This window comes from Prionailurus viverrinus, chromosome E1, assembly GCF_022837055.1.
Source record: "Prionailurus viverrinus isolate Anna chromosome E1, UM_Priviv_1.0, whole genome shotgun sequence".
Lineage (NCBI taxonomy): Eukaryota > Metazoa > Chordata > Mammalia > Carnivora > Felidae > Prionailurus > Prionailurus viverrinus.
In genome coordinates, this window is record NC_062574.1 from 37,649,635 (window position 1) to 37,674,188 (window position 24,554).

Here is a 24,554-nt window from a genome sequence, read left to right on the forward strand (position 1 = left end):
AAACAACACTATCAACCAACCTGATACACTCGCAATTTATAGACTACTACCCAGTAACTACAGAATATACAGTCTTCTCAAGTGCACAAGGACCATATTCTGGGCCATTAAACCAAGTCTGAAGATTTCAGGAAATTAAAATCTTATGGAAAATATCATCTGAGATAATGGAACTAAATAAGAAATCATAAAAATAAAATCCTCAAATATTTAGAAATTTAACAACATACTTCCAAATAATCTTTGAGACAAAGAAGAAACCACAAAGGAAATTATAAAATATTTCAAAATGAGTAATATAAAATCAACATCTAACTTTCTGAGTTAATAAACTAAAAAAAATGAGGAAAATAAACCCAGAGTAAGCAGAAAGAAGAAAATAGTAAAAACAAGAATAGGCATCAATAAATAGAAAAAAATTTAACATTTAAAATGAGTAAACCACTAGCAAGACTTATCATGGAAATGAGAAAAGAAAAACTCAAATTAACATCAGGAGTAAAAGAGGAGATAGCACTACAGTTCCTATAAGACATTAAAAGAAAAATAAGGAATTAGTATGAAGACCTTTATAACATAAATCCAATGACATAAGCTGGACAAAATCTCCAAAAAATATAGCTTACCAAAAGTGACTCAAGAAGAAATAGAAAATCTGAATAGCTTTATCTAGTCAATTTAATTTGTAATTTAAAAAAAATTTTTTAACATTTATTTATTTTTGAGAGACAGAGTGTGAGCAAGGGAGGGGCAGAGAGAGAGGGAGACACAGAATCTGAAACAGGCTCCAGGCTCTGAGCTGTCAGCAGAGAGCCCGATGCAGGGCTAGAACTCACTAACTGTGCAGTGATGACCTGAGCTGAAGTCGGATGCTTAACAAGACTGAGCCACCCAGGCGCCCCTTAATTTGTAATTTAAAAGAAAAAAAAATCTTCAACAAAAATACTACAGGCTCATATGGTTTCACTGATGAATTGTTTTCAATATTTAATGAAGAAATAATATCAATCATACACAAATGTTTTCAGAAAAATAGAGAAGGGAACATTTCTCATTTTGTTAGACAAGTATAATACTGAAACCAAAATAAGGTACAGATCTTGCAAGAAGAGAAATTCGGACCAGTATTCCTCATGATCATAATAGCAACATCCTGAAAAATTTAATAGCAAATCAATTAATTCTACTTGATCAGACATGCAATGTTTAACATAGTGTAATTCATCATATTAACAGAATAAATGAGAAAATCTATATGTCTTTATATAAATATGTGTATGTAAAAAACATATGTATATATATAATCTTCTCAATAAATGCAGTAAAGCATTTGACCAAATATTACAACTAATGATAAAAACTTTCTGAGGAATAGAAGAAAACTTAGTCTAATAAAGAAAACTCCAAAAAACATACAGCTAACAATGAAATGTTAAATACTTTCCCTCTGATATCCAGAGCAAGACAAGAATGTTCCCTCACTCATACCACTTGCATTTAACATTCACCATTCCACTGGTATCCCAAGCTACCATAATAAGAAAGCAAACAAGCAAGTAGTAAAGATTGGAAAGGAAGAAATAAATCTGTCTTTATTTGAAGATTTTTTTTACCTAGGATATTCTAAGGAATCTACAAAAGAAAAATTAAACCAACTTGAACTAATAATAAATAAAGAACTTCAGGCTATCAGGTCAATATGCATATATCTATTGTATTTTTATACTAGCAGGAAAAAGTTGAAAACTGAAACTTCTAAAGTAGTGTGGTAGTTCTAAAACATGGCTGCAAATTCTTTGACATTCCTTCCATCCAGAGTTGGGGGGTCTGGTGTCCTCCCCTTGAATCTTAGCAGGCTTATGACGGCTTCAACAAACAGAATACTACAAAGTAATGCAATGTGACATCTTGAGCCTGGGTCATAAATGCCCATGCAGCTTCCATCTTGTTTGGAGGATTCCATGGGGCGCCTGGGTGGCGCAGTCGGTTAAGCGTCCGACTTCAGCCAGGTCACGATCTCGCGGTCCATGAGTTCGAACCCCGCGTCGGGCTCTGGGCTGATGGCTCAGAGCCTGGAGCCTGTTTCCGATTCTGTGTCTCCCTCTCTCTCTGCCCCTCCCCCGTTCATGCTCTGTCTCTCTCTGTCCCAAAAATAAATAAACGTTGGAGGATTCCACTGTCATGTGAGAAGTAAAGAAGTGAAAACCACATGAGAGGCCATATATAAGTGTTCTTATATGACTGTTTCAGACATCAAGTAATTCTAGCCCTGACATGTGAGGTTTTGTTCCAGATGATTTCAGCCCACAGCCATGTAACTAACCCCTAGTTGTCTGATACAGCAGTAGATAACTGGAACAAATAACTTTTTCTGCAGCATCAAAACACTTAAGAATAAATGTAACAGCTGTATAAGACCCCCACAGTGAAAGCTGCAAAACATTGCCGAGTGAAATTAAAGAATTTAGTAAATAGAAAAAGTATACCATGTTGGTAGATTGGAATTTTTCCCCAAACTGGTCTGTAGATTCAACATAATCCTAATGAACAAAAGATTTAGATACTTCACAAAAGAAGATATACAGATGTGCCTACAAGCACATGAAAAGGTGTTTAACATCATTAGTCATCAGGAGAATGCAAATCAAAATCACAATGAGACACCACTTTACTCCCACTAGAGTAGTTAAAATTTAAGTTGAACATCAAATGTTGGTGAGGATGATAAGCAAGTGGAACTCTCACACATTGCTTGTGGGAGTATAAAATGGTACAACTACTTTGGAAAACTATTTGGCAGTTCCTTATAAAGTTAAATATAAATCTACTTTATGACCAAGAAATTCTATTCCTATGTATTTACCCAAAAGAAATGAAAACTTAGGTCTACAAAAAGACTTGTACAGGGATGTTCATAGCAGCTTTTTTCATAGTCGTCAAAAATGGGATACAACCCAAATGTCCATCAACAGAAGAATGGATAAACAAATTGTAGTATATTCATTCCATGGACTATTTCATAATGTTGAAAAGGAACAAACTAATAATACACTCAGCAATGTAGATGAATCTCAAAAACATGGTAAGCAAAAGAAGCAAATGCATAGCGATAGAAGAGTGATTGCCTGTTGAGGATTGACTATGAAGGAACCGAAGGGAATTTTCTGGAGTGAGGGAAATGTTCTATATTTTGATTGAGATGTTAGTTACATGAGTGTATATATTTGTCAAAACTGATCAAAGTGTACAATTAAGACCTTTGCAATTAACTGTATATAGCTTATCACAGTAACTTTTAAGATAGAGAATTTAAAATTTTTTTAATATTTATTTGAGAGAGAGAGAGAGAGAGAGAGAGAGAGCGAGCACAAGCAGGGGAGGGGCAGAGAGAAGGAGAGACAGAATCCCAAGCAGGCTTCACACCATCAGCACACAGCCCTATGCAGGGCTTGAACTCACAAACTGCGAAATCATTACCTGAGCCGAGATCAAGAGTCAGACGCTTAACCAACTGCACCATTCAGGGACCCCTAAGAGAATTTTTTAAAGGTACCTGAAGTTTTCCTTCCAGGAAAGTTCAGTGGAAAACATTTCCAGTTTAGATTCAAAAGCCAGGTTTCAGGGGCGCCTGGGTGGCGCAGTCGGTTAAGCGTCCGACTTCAGCCAGGTCACGATCTCGCGGTCCGTGAGTTCGAGCCCCGCGTCAGGCTCTGGGCTGATGGCTCAGAGCCTGGAGCCTGCTTCCGATTCTGTGTCTCCCTCTCTCTCTGCCCCTCCCCCGTTCATGCTCTGTCTCTCTCTGTCCCAAAAATAAATAAACGTTGAAAAAAAAAAGTTTAAAAACAAAAAAAAAGCCAGGTTTCAAATTGTACATTTTTCTTTTAAAAAATGAGTCAATATTTTCACAATACTTTAAGATTCTACAAGTGTGGTGACTAAACCACATACATATGTACATACAAACATACATATATACATACATACAAAGCAAATGGAAAAGTTTTGAAGTCTCCTGGTGAGCTTTTGCTTCAGCCACCAATATGCAATGAAAGGAGATACTAATTTGTTATCATAACTGAAAGGAAGGTAATTCATATGTAATGTGCAGCTTTTCTGAATGAAAATGTCTGATATGAGCCTTATTTTTTCACTTTTGATAATTCCCATACAATATACCAGTAATAAAATCCCATGCATTAGGATTTAGTTCTGACTTCAGTACTGGCTACCGTCGCTTCTCTTGCAGTCTCTGTAATTCTTGTTTCCCTCAGATACGCAGGCAGTCTTAGAATGGGGCTGCTAAGGACATCAGTTCCTTAGCAGTACATTTAAGTGTACATGTAAGTGAGGGCAGTGGAGAATCCTTGGTGAATATGTATTTTACAAGGCAATAAAAAACAAAGGTTAAAGGGCTTAGAAGCTTTTCCAAGAAGCTTTTCCAGGGACATGTCAGCTAGAACAGTGGCTCCTAAGCACCAGTCGATTTGAAGTTTCCATTAGTCCACTACAAAATAAAAAAATAGAAATAGCCTAGAATTTGTGTGGATGTAAATATAAATATAGTTTGGTATATATGTGTATGGAAAGATTATGTCTTTCCTGTTTTTTAATATTAAAATATTTTTGTTCTATGAATAAATGGTGATAGTAAATGGTAGTTGCACTTTAAATGTTCTCACATGGCAGGGCACCTGGCTACCTCAATCAGTAGAGCATGCAACTCTTGATCTTTGAGGTGGTGAGTTCAAGCCCCACATTGGGCATAGAGCTTACTTTTAAAAAAATAATAATAGGGGCACCTGGGTGGCTCAGTCAGTTAATTATCTGATTCTTGATTCCAGTTCAGATCATGATCTCATAGTTTGTGAGTTCAAGCCCCACATCCCTGCATCGGGCTCTGCACTGACAGTACAGAGCCTGCTTGGGATTCTCTCTCCCCCTCTCTCTGCCCCTCTCCCACTCTCACTTGTGCTCTCTCTCTCTCTCTCTCTCTCTCTCTCTCTCTCCCTCAAAATAAATAAACTTAAAAAAATAATAATATTATTACTAATAAGTAGTAGAAATCCTTTGTTGGTTCCCAGTTATTTTTTTAATTTTCACTTGTCTATAAATCTTTATGGCTACTGATGATATAGACTATGTATTTAACCTACAGAGGGGTGCCTGGATGTCACTTGGTTGGGCATACGACTCTTGATTTTGGCTCCAGTCATGATCTTGCAGTCTGTGGGATTGAGCCCCCCACAGACTCAGAGCCACACAGCAACACAGAGCCTGCTTAGGATTCTCTCTCTCCCTCTTTCCCTGCCCCTCCCTCACACATGCACTGTCTCAAAATAAATAAACAAAATTTAAATAAATAAATAAATAAATAAATAAATAAATAAATAAAAATAACCTACAGAAGTTTGAAAATGAGCATGCAGAAGCATTCTTGTAAGGCTGGTTGCATTTGAGAGGTGAAGTCTACAGATCATTAAAGCCTCATCTCTTAAATTTATAAAACTGAAAAATCTTTTAGGAGTACTTCTCATTGTTTTTACAATGTTAGTACCATTTGGAAATCCTTTGCACTTATTCCGAATCCTAAAAAATGTAATCTTAGATAAACGTGATGCCCTTATTTCTTAACAGATGAAATATTTTTGACACTTCATATCCCCTATATTAATAGATAATTTCTAAGTAACCACTTCAAGGAAGCAAATCTCAAAAAAAGAAAAAAAAATAGCCACAATTCAGAACAAATCATTATCTTAAGTAGGGCACACATTTCCTTTTTTTCCCCCTTTTTTTAAAAAAAGAAATCATACATTGTCTGCTCATGAGATGAATAACATAATCTAGAAATTTGTGCAAATGAAAATTTGATTTTATTAGCAATTGAATTATTTCATTCATTAAAATGTCCATATCATAATTGAGAGTATATTCTTGATCTTTATGCTTAAGAATGCCTCTGAAATGTTTTTCCCAAAGAAAAATCTCAGCAGATGCATTATCACCAGCCTTTTCCTCCCCTGGAAAATCATGGCTTTCTTAGGAAGAAATCTGGGTGAAGTTAAAGGAGGTGTAATTGGAGTGGTAGAGGCAATGGTGTGCTGGTAAAATTTTAACAGCCAGCTGGGGAAGGAGGGCTTGTAACATTTGCCGGTTTCCACTCTGTAAATAAATATTCCCACCTCAGCCAATTTCAGGCTACCGGCTTCTTGACAACGAGCTCTTGAAAATACTGCAGTGGGCTGTCCCAGGCCAGTCCAGGGTGGCTCCAGCACGCCACCTGGTCGGGCAGGGTGATGGTGCTCAGTAACAGGGAACAGATCTATTACAGCTGCCAAGCAGCTGTATGATAAGAAATTTCCTCTATGGACATTAAGACAAAATTATGCATAAGAGTGCCGTGGTCCACAAAATCAAGAATGCTAAGAGTCCCCAGTTTTGTGGGTCAATCCATTAGTTCCAAGCAACCTTTTTCTCTTCCTTAATTCTTTAGATTCCCTACAGGAATAATGTTTTTTCTTAGTACTACGTCATCTAGGATGCCATTTCGTGAATAATCATTGTTAATAAAGCTGGAATCCATAGTTCATTTCCTAAAAGGTCACCAGATAAAAGTAATAGTTAAAACTCTTCATAATTTGAGAACTGACTTATATTGTATTTCTTAAGATGTTGAAATTAAATTCCTGTAAATACAAAGCTTGTACTTTGGGGAAAAATAAAGTTTTATTAGTCATGAAAAAAAATCTGCATATTTTCAAATAGAGAACCAAAATACGTATTTTCAATTGGTCTTGACTCCTTTAAAAGAGCCAATCTTTTACAGAAACCCACAGACTTTTCCTTTTGTCCGCAACTTCCTGCTTTTCCTCCTCAGGTGTAACCAGTTTTTCACTTCAGGTATCCAGTGACTTCTTTCTTCCCCCTACTTTCCTGCCTTCAGAGCCTGTCAAGTCCTACTCACCACACTTGATCCTTGAACAACCCAGAGGTTAGAGGTGGTGACCCCCACAGAGTTGAAAATCTGCGTGTAACTTGTGATTCCCCCAAAAACTTAACTGATAATAGCCTACTGTGGACCCGAAGCCTTACCGATAACAATTAACACACATTCTGTATGGTATATGTATTATATAATTTGTTTTTTAATTTAGAGAGAGCAAGCGGGGGAGGGGCAGTGAGAGAAGGGGACAGAGGACCTGAAGTGGGCCCTGTGCTGACAACAGCAAGCCCAATGTGGAGCTCAAACCCACAAACCACGAGATCATGACTCAAGTCAAAGTCGGATGCTCAGTCAACTGAGCCACCCAGGCGCCCCTATATACTGTAGTCTTAGAATAAAGTAAGCTACTGGAAAAAAAGCTAAGAAAATCATAAGGGGGAGCACCTGGGTGACTCAGTCGGTTAAGCGTCCCAACTCTTGATTTTGGCTCAGGTCATGATCTCATGGTTCATAGGATGGAGCCCCACATCAGGCTCTGTGCTGATAGCATGGAGCCTGCTTGGGATTCTCTCTCTCCCTCTCTCTTTGCCCATCCCACACTCATGCTCTCTCTCAAAATAAATAAACATTTTTTTAAAGAAAATCATAATGAAGAGAAAACAAATTTACAGTGCTGTACTAAATTTGTTTTTAAAAATCCACATTTGTTTTTAAAAATGTAAGTAGACCCTCACAGTTCAAAGCCATGTTGTTTAAGTGTCAAATGTGGTAACTTTTGCTTATTACCCCTAATTCATTTGTACTAATGTGTACATTCACCTGGGTTTTCTGAGGGTTTTTTAGTTTATTAACTTTGAGAGAGCGCGCACGCATGGTGGGGAGAGACAGAGAGAGAAGGAGAAAGAGAATCCCAAGCAGGCTCTGCACCAGCAGCGCAGAGCCCAAGGCTGGGCTTGAACTCACACAGCATTCCAGAGTTGGACACTTAACCAACCGAGCCACCCAGGCGCCCCAACCTGGGGTTTTTCTAATCTCTAATTTGTTCATTATAGATCAAGATTTACTAAGCATTTAGTGAGAGTGAAAGCCTAAAAACTCACCAAGCCTTTTTCTACAGCCTAGCCCTAAAGCCAAACTGATTTTGTCAGTTTAGGAGAGGGTAGAGTCCAGGAGGGAACTGAATACAAAAGTGACAGGTATTTGTCTTTCCCACATGACTCCTCCCTCCTAGGAAGATCACACAAGGGTCTGGTCTTGGTGAATCTGCTTAGGTATAGCCTAGGAAGCTGCTAGTTCTTTTTTGTTTTTTTTTTTTTAATTTTTTTTTAATGTTTATTTATTTTTGAGAGAGAGAGAAACAGAGCACAAGCAGGGGAGGAGCAGAGAGAGAGGGAGACACAGAATCTGAAACAGGCTCCAGGCTCTGAGCTGTCAGCACAGAGCCCATCGCGGGGCTCAAACTCACAAACCGTGAGATCATGACCTGAGCCGAAGCCAGACGCTCAACCGACTGAGCCACCCAGGTGCCCCGGAAGCTGCTAGTTCTATAAGATCTTGGGATCCAGCCTGCCTGGTTAAAATCTGTGTACTGGCTGGGATTCCTTTTCTCTGTTCTACCACCCTTACTTCCCACTGCACATTCACATGAAGTCATACATACTGCTTTGGACTTCACATTAAACGGTTTTTTTCTTTTTTTTTTTTTTTCTTTTGGAAATTCCCGAAGGAACATGTGATTGTATTCTCTTCAGTGCTATCAGATGAGGTGGGGGCAGAAGGGGAAGCAAATTCTTTTCAGCTTTTTCAAGTATGAGAGAAAAATGAGTTTCCATGTTCAAATTTTCACAAATGTTCAAATTTCCACAAATGTAGTTCAGTCTGTTTCACAACTGATAACATGAGGGAAATGATGATGATGATACCTGGACTTCATGTATTACATATGGAACAAAACTTTTATCCCTGGTAAAAACAAAATGAATTCACTAAATGAATTATTCTTTGTCTTTATAATAAATTATGTACTCTAAGCATTTAGTAAACACAGGAGACATCTTTTCTAATCTTTTTTTCCCAAACAGACACGTGATCAAATACCCAAAAAGAACTCAGTTATCTGCTTGGTAATTATTAAGTAATCTGTTTCTTTCTGTCTCAGAGAGAAAAATCCCAGATGAAGATTTTGTCATCTTAATTGATGGATTAAATGAAGCAGAATTTCACAAACCGGATTATGGGGATACAATTGTGTCATTTCTGAGTAAAATGATTGGAAAATTTCCGTCTTGGCTCAAACTGATTGTCACAGTTAGGACCAGTTTACAGGTATGTGTTTGATTGTTTGGGGACCATAAATAATTTCTCTTGGAGAGTGCTTAAACAGAAAAAGTTCTAGATCCTTGTTCCCTTACTGATGAGTCTTTCTAAACCCCTGTCATGTCCTGGAGCACTAGAAAGAATAATTCCCAAAGAGTCTATTTTGAGAGTAAGAGATACAATGACCTCGAGAGAGCATTCTGTGTATATGACTCTCTTGCTCAGATTCCTGTTCCCATTGCTCTAGATAAAGTGTCCCTCAAAATAACATGAAAAGAAAGTCTATTTTCTACTTTGTCCTGAGGATAGCAATGCAAATAGAATCCCTCACTCTAATTTACTGTTTGACTTTTGTTTTACCTTTTTTTTTTTTTATCGTGTGATGCCATGCAAAACCCAGTTCAGTCTGCCATCTAGAGTCAGATTTTCTCCTTCCCTCTGCTTCTACTTGAACAACTTTTCTGTAGCATGAAGGTGTATGCCTTCCTCTAAGAAGTATTGGCAGACTTAAGGCTTTAGATTAAAATTACTACCACTGAAACATAAGATTTTTTTTTAATCTTTTTTACCTTCCCTCCTCACTCACTGATCATTTAATGGCCTGGAAGAAGGACTAGGAATATGGATCTGAACCTGTAAAGACACGCAGGCTAAGGATAAATGACTCCACCTTCTCTGCCATTTTCTTTGTAGCTGAGTTAGTATCTCCCACTCTTTACATATTCATACTTAGTTTAGAACAGAGTTTCTAGCCTTTTTTTTTTTTTTTGCCTAACCATTGCCTCTTGATGAACATCAAAATCTCACATATTATACACCTATCCCACTATTTTGATACAAACCACTTGTAACAATTACTAGTGTACAGAAAACAGTCTTAGCTCCCTCCATTTCCCTTCTCCCAGGGACTAGGAGTATTCCTACATACTGACCGATTAGCTTTACTAAAGCAATCTCAAAAGACATTTTAAGTATGACCTGATGAGCAGATGACTTTAACCTTTCAGCTATACCAAAGACCAGGAAAAGTACTCTATGTATTAATCTACAAAGTCAAAATTTCAGTGTCCTCATAAATCAACACCTGTAATAACTTCCCAGATACTTCATTCACTTCAACCAAGAATTTTCTTATTTTCATTCGGCTCTGACAGTGAAATCATTCATAGGTCTTACGAAAGAAGAACCCTCATATGTGATCATTCATTATTTCCACACGTATTTAACTTCAAGTGTGGCGGGCATTTTCTAGGAACTGAAGATACAGCGGTGAACAATACAGACAATGTCCCTACCTTTTAGCTTTTATTCTAGTGAGGAATACAAACAAAAACTAAGTAAAAAATTAAAATTAAAATTTTAGGTAGTTTTGGTGTTACGAAGACAAATAAAATAGGGTAAGGATAAATGAGGATGATAGTTATTTTAGATAGAGCAATGGGAAGGCCCTCTCCAAGGAGCCTGGCAAAATGATGAGATCTAATTTACCTTTTTAAAAGATTTCTTTGGTTGCTGGCTACATAGGTAATAAAATGTAGGGAATCAAGAACAGGAGCAGTAGTATAGGTGAAAGGTGATGGTGGCTGAGATGAGGGTGGTAATGGTGGCGACCCTGTGAAGTGGTCATACTTTGACTATGAAGGGGAATCAAAAGGACTTAATGATGAGCTGAGTGTGGAGGTGAGCAGGAGAGAAGATTCAAAAATGAATCACAGGTTTTCAGTAAGCAATTGGGTAAATGCTGGTATGAGGAAAAGAGAAAGATCCCAGAGACCTCCTGTGATTTGGTGATGGGGTCATTTATTGACATGGGAAGGTTTTGTGGTGGGGGGGAAATGCACTAGTTCTGATTTGGTCACATTAGGTTTGTCTACACAACATCCAAGTGTAAATGTTGAGTAGACATAGGTATACGATGAGAGCTCAGAGGAGAGGACTAAGCCGGAAACACAAGGTTAGGCCTCACCCACAAGTAGATGATATTTAGAACCATGGGACCAAAGAACTATTGTAGGGAGTGAGGGTGGCTGAATAGGAGAAAGGAGTGGAGACCCAAGCCCTGGGTGCAATGAAAGAGGAGCCAGGAAAGGCTGGTAGGAGTGGCCGGTGTGCTAAGAGGAAAATGAGGGGGACATGCTACGGAAGCAAGCTGCAGAAAGTGACTCAAAAGGCATGACCAGCTCTGTGAAACACTACTGAGAGGCTGAGCAAGGTGAGCCCTGAAACATGGTTATTGAGTTTGGCAAGGTGAAGATTACATACAACCTTGACAAGAACCATTTGAGTGAAGTGATGTGGTTGAGGTCTGCTGGCAAGACAGAATGGGAAGGAGGAATGAGAGTTAGGAAGTAGGGAAAACTCTCCAGTGAAGTTTTGCTAAAAATGGGAACAGAGATATAGGACAGTAGCCGGAGGGAGGAATTGAGGTGTCATTTGTCTGTATGACCCAGTGTAGGAGAAGAAATTGATGCAGAACAAGAAAGTGGATACTTACAGGACCAAAGTCTGTACACAGATAAGAAAAGATGGAACCCAGAACATGAGTCACCACAAAGCCCTACAACCTTTCCCCAGTATAATTTCCAAGCAGAGCACCAAGGTACCAAGCTTATTAGAAGTATTCCTTTGGGGTAAGGTATCTCCAGAAAGCCTTCGTTAATATGTAGTCATCTTATTAGGAAGGTTAGAAAGGTACGTGTTTATATGGAGTTCTCTGAGTCCTTAGACGTTTCTCTTACTGAATTGTACTTTACATCATGCCGTGGTTTACACTGAGAAAAATTAAAGCAAAAGAGTTATGTGGCACTCCATTTTCTATTTATTTTAGGAGTGTTATGTAGAATATTGGCCATTGAATCACTCCTAAAGTACCCTTTATGAAGACCCATAAAAAATGATCTCAAGTCTCAATATTAGGAAAAATTATGTTGCTTCTGTGCAACTGATTTGTTTTAATCTGTGGATACTAATACTTAATCATATTTCCCTCTTTGGCCACTCAGAAGTTTAGAATAAATTTGTGGACCTCACAATTGATCACAAGAGTTAGGGGAAACTGAAGGTCTTTCTGTCTCTCTCTCTTTCTCCATCTGTTTTAGGAAATTACCAAGCTGCTGCCTTTCCATAGGATTTTTTTGGATCGACTAGAAGAGAATGAAGCCATAGACCAGGACCTGCAGGCTTACATCCTGCACCGGATACACAGCAGCTCAGAGATCCAGAATAACATTTCACTTAATGGCAAAATGGACAATACTACATTTGGCAAACTCAGTTCTCATCTCAAGACCCTCAGTCAAGGGTCCTATCTATACCTGAAACTCACATTTGACCTCATAGAGAAAGGCTATCTAGTGTTAAAGAGCTCTAGCTACAAAGTAGTTCCTGTTTCACTCTCTGAGGTTTATTTACTCCAGTGCAATATGAAGTTCCCAACCCAGTCTTCCTTTGACCGGGTGATGCCTCTCCTGAATGTGGCAGTGGCCTCCCTGCACCCACTGACTGATGAACATATCTTCCAGGCCATCAATGCTGGTAGCATTGAAGGCACCCTAGAATGGGAGGATTTTCAGCAGAGAATGGAGAACCTCTCCATGTTCCTAATCAAGCGCAGAGACATGACTCGTATGTTTGTACATCCTTCTTTTCGAGAATGGCTTATCTGGAGAGAAGAAGGAGAGAAAACCAAATTTCTCTGTGATCCCAGGTAAGCCATAGACCTGTAATAAGCAATTCTGAGCCTATTTTGTATTTATTGCATGGAGCATGGGTATTGAAAGCAGTGAGAAGTGTTCTTCATTGAACATTTCACACAGAGGAAACATCATCTCCGTTTCTTCTCCAGACCAGGTTGTAATGAGGTTAACTAATTTATTTCCTCACAATGTTACTTTTAAGACACAAAATCTGCATAGATATTTAGAATGCTCCCCTAAATTCCTGTATATTTGTAAATTTCTCTGTGCTAGTGGACCCAGGCTATAATTAATTTAGCCATTTAACACACTTCCTTAGTGTTCTTCAGATATGAAGAAAAGAATTGGTATATTGTTCATCTCTTTGACTTAGAGCAGAATCATTTTAAAATCACGATTACACTTTTAAAAGCCATACCATTGTCAAAGCCACCAGTGAATAACCCCATTAAAGCCCAGCCCATGCTAAGATTTGTGCTGGAAAATGGAATCTTAAACCTCACAGCTGAAACAGACCTGAAGAGATCAGCTGGTCCAGCTGCTCTACCTTTAGATGAATAAGGTGCCATTGTCCGTCCCCATTTTACTGCAAAGGCCTTAAGATGCTGAATCAGTGCTGGAGGTCATCGAGTTAATAGGTGGGGGGAAAGGAGGAAGGACTAGAAAAAGCATGGCAAATATATGGTATGTGCCACCACTCCCCTGCCCTGCATCCACGCATCCCCAGCACTCTTTCCTGATGAGCCTGACCCTGACTTAATAATCGTTCTCAGCTCAACAAACCAGACCAGGTATGAAACTGTTTCCCATTCCCTTGGGTAGAACTAGATCTCTAGCATCCTAGTGGGGAGTGCTTTCTACTCCTCCACGCTAACCTTTTTAAAAGACTTATTCCTTTAATAAAGTTTTCAAAAGCAGATCTATCCCTGACTTCCTGGAAACAAAGAAGACACCAATAACATAGCTGGCAGATGCAGAGTATATTCTGGCTAAAAAGAAGAGGGACCAAATTTGCCTGTGCCTCTGTCCGTGACTCACCAGAGAGACTCAACTCTGACCATGCTGGGGTTTTATTTCTCTCCTGGCATGTTCTTCACCCGGCCTGACTACACACAACTGTGCTTGTGGGCATGCTGCTTGGCCTACTTCATGCCAGTTCATTAGAAAATTAGTTCCAGATTCTGATGAAGATATTAAGCCAGGCAGTAGATTTTGTGGTATTTTCCTGAGAGGGAATCTTTTAAAGAAACAAGCTATAGTGGAAAGAACATGGATTTTTGAGTCATTACCTGCATATAAATTTCTTCTAGGGACTGTGACCTTTAGAGAGTTTTATGTTTCTGAGACAATTTTCTTATCTATGTAAAAGAGATAATAATTCCTAAAGTTGTTGAGAATTAAGTGAGGTCATGTAGTACCTAGAATAGTACAGAGTATGAAGAAAGTGTTTAAGGAATGTTCTTTTTCCTCCCATCTCTTTGCAGTAATAGACCCTCAACTAAATCCTGTGGCTGATTGGATAGGCAGCAGTAAGTAGTCTTCTGCTGTTAGCATTCAGGGGCACAAGATTTTTAAAAAAACAAAAACCAAAAAAAAAGCAAAAATATAAAACAAACAAACAAAAAAAACCCCACTGAGTCTGAGTCTCTTCTATGAATTGTATGGCATTCCCAAGAGTGTTTTATTATAAATCCCACTAGTACTGCCATGACGCTTAATACACAGAGTTGGCAACCACATATTTAAGAAAAAGAAACCAATCTAGAATTGCCTAATGAAGACTTTGAAACCAGTTTCCAGAGAACTTTGCTAGTTGATCTGCTCCCTCTCTTCTTGGAACATCTCAAAGAATTGAAAGCTGAGGTCCAAGGCAGCCAGGTTTCTACTGAATCAATCGTATCCTTACAACAGGTGAAACCCTTAGGGGCTCCCAAAGGAGAAAATATGGTTTGTTGCTGCCATATCATGACTTTCCAGGATTACCTTCTCAACATGATTTATTAACTAGAAGCATTTTGGCAACCAGCTGATACACTGGGACAAGCAAACACTTCTAACTTCAGACGCTATGTAGTCTGTTCCCTGGTGATGAAATAACACTCAGAGCTGCTGAGGGATCATCATATATCACTTAATGGCAGAAAGAGTAAAATAGTAGGACCAGGAGTTATCAAAAAAGCTTCCTTACATTTCATTTCAGTTGGAATTCAGCCTTCTACCCAGCACTGTCTGGCACCAGCTTTGTTACTAAAGTATTGATCTTAGAGCTTGAGGCCCCCTGGGTCAATGAGATGGAAATTCACTAAGAATTTAATGCTATTGGCAAAGCCCAAGCTGGCCTTTCAAAGAAACTGACTGTAATTGCTTTCCGTTTCAGGCAAGTCTGATTAACAGGACTCTTTCAAAGCAGGGTTTGTCTTTGTGGCCTTCAGCCTCTACTTCCCGTACATTCCCCCTCTGCTCTCCAGTTTCTCCCTAGTTTCTCTGTAGAGCATCTCATGTATTTCAGTAGACCAGAGAGACCAACTCTGTGCCTCTGAAATCACATTACATAAGCCAGTGCCGACATGCCTGTCTCAGTGTAGGGAGAACTCTCAGAGGCGACAGAACATCTCTATTTTTCCTAGTCCATTTTCCTGGGTTTTCAACACTCACTCGTTCGCCCTGAACTTGCCGACCTTATTAGGGAATTAGACACAGATGAGAATATTGTATTGTGAAGCCAAAAAGTAGTTGATCCTCGTCAGAAATAGGCCACCCACAGAGGTACTTCTGCTAAGTTGAAGAGAGTCAGTAATCTGAGGATGTACTGGAAAGAGGAAATAGAGCCAAAGGTCAGTGCTACAGCCAAGATAGAGTTTTCCTTATTTTAAGTATCAGACAGCCTGTTGTCCCAGGATCAGGGCAGATAACTGACATCCCAGAGGGAATAACCTAGTGTTGCATAAACATACAACTGTCACAGGAAGATGAGTTATAGATGTCCTTTCTCAACTTGGTAACAGGATGGGTGTGTGTGTGTGTATCCAACTGTAAGCAGAGTGAAAAATCTTTTATCACATCAGAACTTCTAAGATTTTAGACTTGCATTCTGTATGAAAATATGCCTCTTGAAGCCCTCACAAACCTCAGACCTCACCACCTTATTCTAGCTTTCCATTTCCCACTATTCATCACTGTCATATCCCGAAATTAATCCATTTTATATTTTATTCCCATGGGCACTGAGATATCAGATTAACTCACTAATCTTATAAACTGATCTCTGCTATTCTAATAAGAGGGAGATAGCAAACCCATTTGAAGCAACTTGTGCATTTAAAGTAAGGCGTTTGAGAAAAGAAGTCATCAGTCTTTGTTATCTAACCTATTAATGACTTTGATCGTTGAAATTTGAGGCTGGGAGAGTAAACAGTTGGGGGCTGCTGGCCTTGTGCTGCTTAACATTTCTGCACAGCGTTAGGCTAGCCCTGCATGAACACCCTTTCTTTTTTTGTTTCGTTTCTTCACCATCTCTATCTTCACAGTATCTAGCCTCCCATTCCACAGGAACAGCTCACAGATCAATGTTTACATATATATAGGAATATATATGTAAGACTTTTATATCAAGATTAGAAGATTCAGTATTTTTAACTTTTTTAATAAAACACATGATGCTTGTGAACTTTTTTGAGTACTGAGCTGATACAACCTAATGAGGTTATGATTTGGGAGCCTAATTTGGGTTGACCTGATTTCCTCAAACTAAGAGAAATAAATTTTATGGTGCTTAAAAAAGGGGAAGGGCTGCACAAATCCTACCTATTCCTTGTGGGTATAGTTGAGTATTTACTTAATTCTTTGTGACCAGAGTTGATGTCTTATAATACGTGGTCTGTTAAGATTTGTCCTCATCATTTTGGTCATGTTAGTCCATGAATTACACATTGGAGACCTGATGCTCCAAAATCTGTGCCACAAAGCAGAGTGTTGGAGAAGAATCAATGTGCCTAAATTAAAAAAGAAAGCATTCTCCCTAAAAAGGAAAACTAACTCTGTGCGGAGGACCTGCACAGCCTGGCTTCTTATAGAATACATGGCCTGAGATAACCATAAATGGTTATGGTGATGTTGTTTATTTGTTTGTTTTAATCCAAACATGAGCCTCCAGGCAGGATGACATTCAACCTTGCCATCACTGAAACACAAACTCTAGATTACTACTGATAGCCGTTGCAGGCTCCCACAACAACCCCTCAGAGTGGGAATGGGCTCTGTGCTTTCTAGAAGCATTAGGGAAGAATTCAGCAAAGTGATGGATCATTGGAAGGAAGGAAAAAAAAAAAAAAAAGGTCCGGGAATAAATCAGCCCTTAGGAGAGGTTTGGAAGAGTTCAAACAAGGAAAAAGGTGGTGTACCAAACATCTACTAGCACTTGACTATCAGGAGGTGATCTACCTGCCTGGAAATATTAACTCTCTAATCTCCGTTCTGGGTCTACATCTGCTTCACTTCTAATTCTTTTCTGTCACTAAGGGGAATTCAGTCTTCTGAATTCTTCTGTTATGGTTTGAATGTAGTTTCCATGAAGAGATTTCAAGGACATATTATTGGATATTTGCCTAATTTTCCAATAATTTTTTTCCGTGTTGTCTAATCCAGTTTCTAACTCCCTATTGGCATCAAGACTAAATGTGGAACTCCTATCTGAAGTATTCTAGTGACTGAAGGTCATGGTTTTGTGATTTAATGCAAGGGAGAAATTAGATGAAATCTAATGTATATCTTGGAATATATCCAGTTTGCCAATTGCATGAATGTCCTTCAGCTTTACAAATTTCTTTTCTCTCAGCATAAATCATGGGACTCACATCTATTAGTCAAATAGGCAAACTGTTCCCATCTTTAAAACTCTTGTACCTTTGAGGATGGACAGCAATAACACTTTTTTCCTTTTCTAAACTTCCAAAAATCAGTTTGGAAAAACCTAGTAATCATTCTTACTGCCATAAAAACTCATGTGAAGTTTGCTAAGTTATTAAATATACAGAGAAATAGTTCTGCTTATGAGAAGATGGAGAGAGAGCATTATTTTATGAGTTGGCAGGCATGCAGAAGAGTCAACTAAAGAAAACACAGAAGGACTTATGCTCCCCTATATTGTTTGATTTTGGTACAAGATAGTAATGTTGCTTTATATGTTAAAAAGTGTGTGTGTGCCGGTACACACACTTTTTTTTTTTAAGTGGGTATGCCCTGAATAGCAAATACTGGTTAAAACAACTTACCTAAAAATCTAAACTGGGGAGAAGCAGAGCAAGTGATTAAGGCAGTTTTGATCCTGAAAGTAGCGTCAGAAATAGAGGCTAATTTGTCCTGTTAATGAATCTCTAAAGCAATAATGGCTGAATGAAAAGATGGGAATCCCACAGGCTTTCCCAGGTTGTCAAACCAAGATTAGCGGCACGGCAAACAGAGGGAGTTATCGCCAGCTTAGGGGGATAAGACAGCACATTTTCTTTTTTGTGAGCACAGTAACTTCCTCAGCGGTCTCTAGAGACTTTCAAAAGGAGATCTCCACGTTTGGTAAAATCAACCCTAATAGCCTTCTATCCTCCCGACTGTAAGAACCCCCAGCTGTGGGGCATGTATTGACTGCAGCCATCAGCTTACCCAGTTGGTTCTACCATTCAAATGTTACTTGTAAGTATTCACTTACTTATTTCCACCTCTATGGACCACACCCTAGGGTCTCATTTGAGCTGCTTTTGCCTCCTAATGGGTCTCTCCTTCAAACCATTCTCCACCAGCAGCCAAAGTAATTTTTTTAAGCACAAATCCAACCATGTAACCTCCTCCTGAAAATCCTTTCATGGCTTCTTCAAAGCCCTGTACAACAAAAGTAGCTTCTGCCTACCTTTTTAAATTGAGCTCATTCATTCTCCCTGCTATTCATGATACTCTGGTCATAACTGATCATCTGCTAATTCCTAGAACTTGCTGAGCTCTCTCCCACCTGTGGGCCTTTGCACTTAACAGTTCCCTCCATCTGGAGCTCACTTTCCCTGGCTTGTCACATGGCAGCATCTCTCACTCCTCCTTCAGATCTCAGCTTAAAATGCCATTTCCTCAGAGAGACTTCCACTTGTCACCTTATATAAGTAAGTCCCTCCTTGTTTTCCTTATCATAGCAGCTTATATACTTTTTTCCTAACAGTTACCACAATCTATTATTAATTTGTTATATGTGCATTCTTGTTTATATTGTCCATTTTGCCCTCTAGAATGTGAGTGAGTTCATGAGGACAGGAACCTTTTCCGTCACACTCACCCTGGTCTTCCTAACGCTTAATAAGTATCTGGCACACAGTAAGCACTCAGTAGATGTTTTTTCAAATAACGAATTAATAAGTAAACAAAGGAATGATAAGTGGTACTAATTTGAAGCTTGCAACTAAAAATATTTGAGAAACTCTTCTGGCAATTCAACAGACAGTGTCTTTTGTTCACTCTGTCACCGTGTGTCAGGAGTAAGTGGAGCCATGCATTTCAGCAAGGATTCAGTGAGCACTTATAAAGTAATATTTTCAAGGCTCTGTGTTAAGCACTGCAGAGGATACAAATACAAGTTAGATAGATCGTCTACCAGGAATTAACAGGTTAGTGGTTTTAATAGACACATTTATAACTAGCTATAAATCAAGGCAGAGTGCTATGCTAGGGGTATAAACAAAGAGCTGAGCAACATGGGGGAGGAAGAGATAAATGATAAATCTGAAGTGCCTGCTGTTACTGTTTTAAACTGTGACAGTTCAATGGAGTCATAGCTCTTCTGCCTCGTGAAGCCCTGCCAACTGCCTAAAGACTTCATTGTTGAGGAGAAGTGTCCATTTGCCTCAGGCCGGTGATGCATTAACAGAACAGAAGGGCAGTTGGAAACTGGGGGACAAAGTGGTAGGAAATTTCTATCCAGATTCCATGTTTAAAAAGAAGTAATGCCGCTCCACCCATTTCTACAAAGACGTATCTTGGGCACACTTGACTTTTACAGTCCATTACCTATGGTTTACTTTCATCAGGCCCTTTCATTTCATTTCCATACTGAATATGAAACAGTAGGACAGGCTGACTACAGATGTATTTTGTATTCAGGTTGCATGACAAGAACATGCCAAAGCAGTTACCGGCTGATAAGCTAAAGGTGGAAGAAAGAATTTTTGCAAAGATGTGTGGGTGTCATTTGCTGAGAACTGACAGCAACAAGCAGACTGTAAGGCAACATCCACCAAAGTGTGGCTGTGGGCAGCATTTTTAAGATGAGAGATGAAAAAGAGGATTGTCATTCTCTTCTCAATATTTGAGTCATGGTTCTACTCATTTCACAGTCAAACAGTGGCAACGTAGATGCCCACAAATTCAAGGCCACAGTGGGAGTGAGTTAGAAAGCAGATCTGGAAGTCCTTGTGCTCCTCTTCCTTGAGCCCATCCGCTTAGCATGTGTTCATTTCATGAAACGTTTGTTGAACTTCTACTCTACACCAATGACTCTGCCAGCCACTCGAGAAACTTAGGTGAATGAGATCCCACCCAACACTAAAGCCATTACCTTCTAAAGGGAAGTCATGAGCAACCAACAATTGTGCCGTACTACAGAGTACCCTAGGAATCCGGACCAAGAGAAAATACTTTGCAGAAGAGGTGATGCTCAAGTTGAGCCTTGAAGGATGAGTTGATTCCATGAAGCACTGGAATGGGAGTGGGAGAGCACTATAGACAGGCAAGAAAAGGTCATGGCAGGAGAAAAAGCAGGTGTAAAGATAGGAAAGTCTTTGGGGAATTGTGAGAAGATGTGATTAGAAGGTAAGACACATGGTCAGAAAAAATGATTACAAGTGTCACTAGGAAAAAAGCTTTGAATACTGTGTTTAAGACTTCACAGTTTATTCTGTAAATAACAGGGAGTCTCTGTATCTTTTTTTTTTTTAATGTTTATTTTTGACAGAGAGAGACAGAGCATGAGTGGAGGAGGGGCAGACAGAGGGAGACACAGAATCTGAAACAGTCTCCAGGCTCCAAGCTGTCAGCACAGAGCCCGAGGTGGGGCTTGAACTCACGGGCAGTGAGATCATGACCTGAGCTGAAGTGGGATGCTCAACCGACTAAGCCACCCTGGCACCCCTAGTCTCTGTACCTTTTTAAGGAAGAGGAGACAATGATCATTTAACTCTGATGATGTGAAAAATAGCCCTGACAAGCGGTATATGGAAGATGGGTTGAAGAAGAGGAGAGAGTACAAGTAGAGATACTTGTTGTAAGGTTTATAGCAATAGCGTAGGTGAGAAATGCCAAGACCTACAATGTGAGAATAGAGAGCAAGGTGTATGTGAGAGAGACATTTTGGAGATACTTAAAAAGCAGTTGGTCTTTTTTTGTGTGTAGACGGTGAGGGTGGAGGGCTCACAAATGACTCCCAAAACTTATCTTGAATAATGGAAAGGAGTGAAGCTACTGACCAACATAGACCATTCTGACGGAGGAGGGCTTCTAGCACAAGCAAAGATGGGAGGAAGAATAATAGGCTTATGGGGAGAAGGTGAGTCCTGTTTTGGACATGTTGATAATGAATTACCTCCAAGGAAGGTGCACAGGAATGTTTAGGAATGTGACTTTGGAAAATAGGGAAAGAGAACATTTAAAGCACAGAGTGATGGATTATCAGCAGATAAGTAGACAATAGCAGCTGAAGGACTAAACAAGATCACCCAAGTTAAGAGTATAAAGCAGGAAGTTTAGAAGCATGAGAAGAGAATAGTTTCATTTAAATGCTAGGAGAGGGGCGCCTGGGTGGCTCAGTTGGTTAAGCGTCCAGCTTCAGCTCACATCATGATCTCGTGGTTTGTGGGCTCACGTTGGGCTCTGTGCTGACAGCTGAGAGCCTGGAGCCTGTTTCAGATTCTGTGTCTCCCTCTCTCTCTCTGCCCTTCCCCTGCTCATACTCTGTCTGTCTCTCTCTCAAAAATAAATAAACATTAAAAAAAGAAGAAGAAAATAAATGCTAGGAGAAAATGATGAGCCAAATAATAATAATTTACAAGGGGAATAGTAGAGTTAGAAGAAGCAACAAGAGAAGGTAAGATGATGGAAGTCAAAGGAGAAAAGTTTTCTGGGCCAGGTCTAAAGTGATGAATATAATTTCTGCCTGCATTCCATCAGCCAGAACTCTGCAACCACACTTGAATGTGAACATGAGGCTCCTGGCAGAGTAGCTGCCTCCCAGCAACGGCTGCTGGCGGTGGAAGAGAGCACAGATCTTTCGTCGGCAGCTGTCCCCCTCTGTCCCATAATTCCAATCTCACTAGGTCTCCTTAAATAATTCCCCACATCCACCTCTATACCATACGCACATTCCACAGTAGCACACAGTATTTCCACCCAAATTGTAAGACAGATAAGCTGGCTTCAGATTGTAGGCAATGCCTGGCCAGCGGGCTGTAACTCTACTGCTTTATCACATGTGAGCACTGCACAGAAGAGTATCAAAACACCTACCTAAGTGATGTTTCTCTGAAACACTAGCATGTTGTATATCGACTTTCCTCATAAGAGCTAATGAAATCTATGTGACTACACGTCAGTGCCTATGACTAGAACAATGGAGAAAACATCCATGCTGGAAATATTTGAGCCCATTTGTTAGCATGTTCCTCTACTACAAATAGAACCTTTAGGTCTAACTACTATCTCCCTGGGGTGCTAAGTGAAAATCTGTTAGAAAAACAAACATAGAGCCATTGTGTATTTTGTGTAAAACAACTGCTCTTCAATTTCCTAACTGTTAAATGGGCCAAAGGAAGGGAGAGTGATTCGTGCTTTAGAAAGGGTTTTTTCTCTAAAGGACCCCATAGCTCTGAAGTCTTGAGGCATAAGGAAGCAGGGTTATCATGTAAGAGTGGCACCTCACTGCCTTGTAATCTGCCACTGTCCAAGGGTTGGCATCACTTGTCTCCAATTACCTATATCAAGGGGCTGCTGATGCCTGCAAAGGGGAATAGAGGTAGGATCTACCCTCTGCTATTCTGGATACTACCTTCTGTACCTTTGTCCGAACATAAACATCCAGGATAGAGGAGAGGCAACAGTGCTGGGGGAAGAATCTTCAACTCTTACCTGTGATTGGTTCTCCGCTAAAATGCCTAAAAGCAAACCCATCGTGAATATATGGTTTAACATCCTCCTGAAAAACCTCTGGTCTACATGAGAAATTTCTATTCGTCCTGTTAGCTTAACTTTTACTTTCTTTCTTAGGAACTATTTAGCTCTGTCCTTATCCCCCCACTCTGCCTAAAATTATACTACCAAGTTTTCCTGCATTGACTAACAGTGTATGGCACCCATACCCACTGATTGTTCCCTGATCTGTGGATTTATCTTTTGGCTGTGAAGCTATTGAGGTCAAGGCATGGAGGGGTAAGGATTGAGGTTAAGGATAAGGTCTCACATTTCACCCTGCTGCACACATTAAAGATGAAAGCTCTGTTTGAGCAGAGTCATCTTCCAATATGTTTAAAGTCATGTGTGGTTAATATTCATTCCTTTAGTGTGGCACTGTGCTACTTATCAAGAATGTAAAAGAAATATAGAACACATTTCACTTAATATAGCTCACTTAATTCTTACCACAGTCCTGAGAGGTAGTTAACACCATTCCCTTCTTACAGAGAGGTTATGTAGTTTTTCCAAGGTTGCAAAGCTTTTCCAAGTGGCAGAACTAGGATTTGAACATAGGTCTATTTTAATTTTGTTTCACAGATGAAGAGGCAGCACTGTGAATTCAGACAGGGAAATCTGCAATGGAACTTTGAATCACAAGGTGACCTTGTTATATAAGCTATGTGGAAATCATTCTACTGCCTTCACCACTGCCCCCCTCCATTTGGTCTTTATCACCACATTTGAACCCACATAAAGTTGACTGTGATTAGCATCATCTTTAATTGTAGAGGGAAAACGCAGTTGTGTTCAGTCGTGCATAAAATCATGTCACACTGATGAGAGCTCCCTCTATTTCGTAGCTAGTCTCTCCCAAAATGCCAATCAAAAAATGTCAAAATTAATTGTTGATTTTAATTATGTTAAGGATTCAGAGTTTATACCGTACAAATGAATACATTGCTCTTTACATTGGTTGACTTCTTCACACAAATATGCCCGTTTTTCACACGAATGAAAACCAAGTTGCTAATCTCGTCAGTGTGCTAACAGAACTAGGTTTCAGAAAACCCTGGGTTCTCATCCCAGCTCTTTTATATCCCAGCATTGTGAGCTGGGAGCTGTCCTTCAGTCTTGCCAAGTCTCAGTCTTCCACCATAATATTAGGAGTAATATTTAGTCCTAGGTGTTTGTGAGAATCTAAGAAAGCATTAAAGTATTTTTAAAACCACAAGGTAGTGTGCAACTTCACAGTATTACGAATTCAATCTTCTTTAAATATGTGTTCCTATTACCTAAGAGTACATATTGGAGACAACACGGCTTCCAGCCTCCATACAGTCTCGCAGGAAGACTGGCATGCAGACAGCGTGCTGCAGCAGGTGTGATGGAGGTGTATACCAACAAGA

At 39.5% G+C, this 24,554-nt stretch overlaps 1 protein-coding gene across 8 annotated transcripts in view; it reads left to right on the plus strand.

Annotated features, from left to right (window-relative positions):
• The window catches only part of TANC2 (tetratricopeptide repeat, ankyrin repeat and coiled-coil containing 2), a 376,040-nt gene that overhangs the window by 292,693 nt on the left and 58,793 nt on the right, over window positions 1-24,554 (plus strand). For all 8 annotated transcript variants that reach the window (XM_047832304.1, XM_047832306.1, XM_047832307.1 and 5 more), the window contains 2 exons: window positions 9,102-9,268; window positions 12,358-12,965. In XM_047832304.1, coding sequence (XP_047688260.1) covers window positions 9,102-9,268; window positions 12,358-12,965 — 775 coding nt within the window. The remainder of the gene's footprint in view (window positions 1-9,101; window positions 9,269-12,357; window positions 12,966-24,554) is intronic.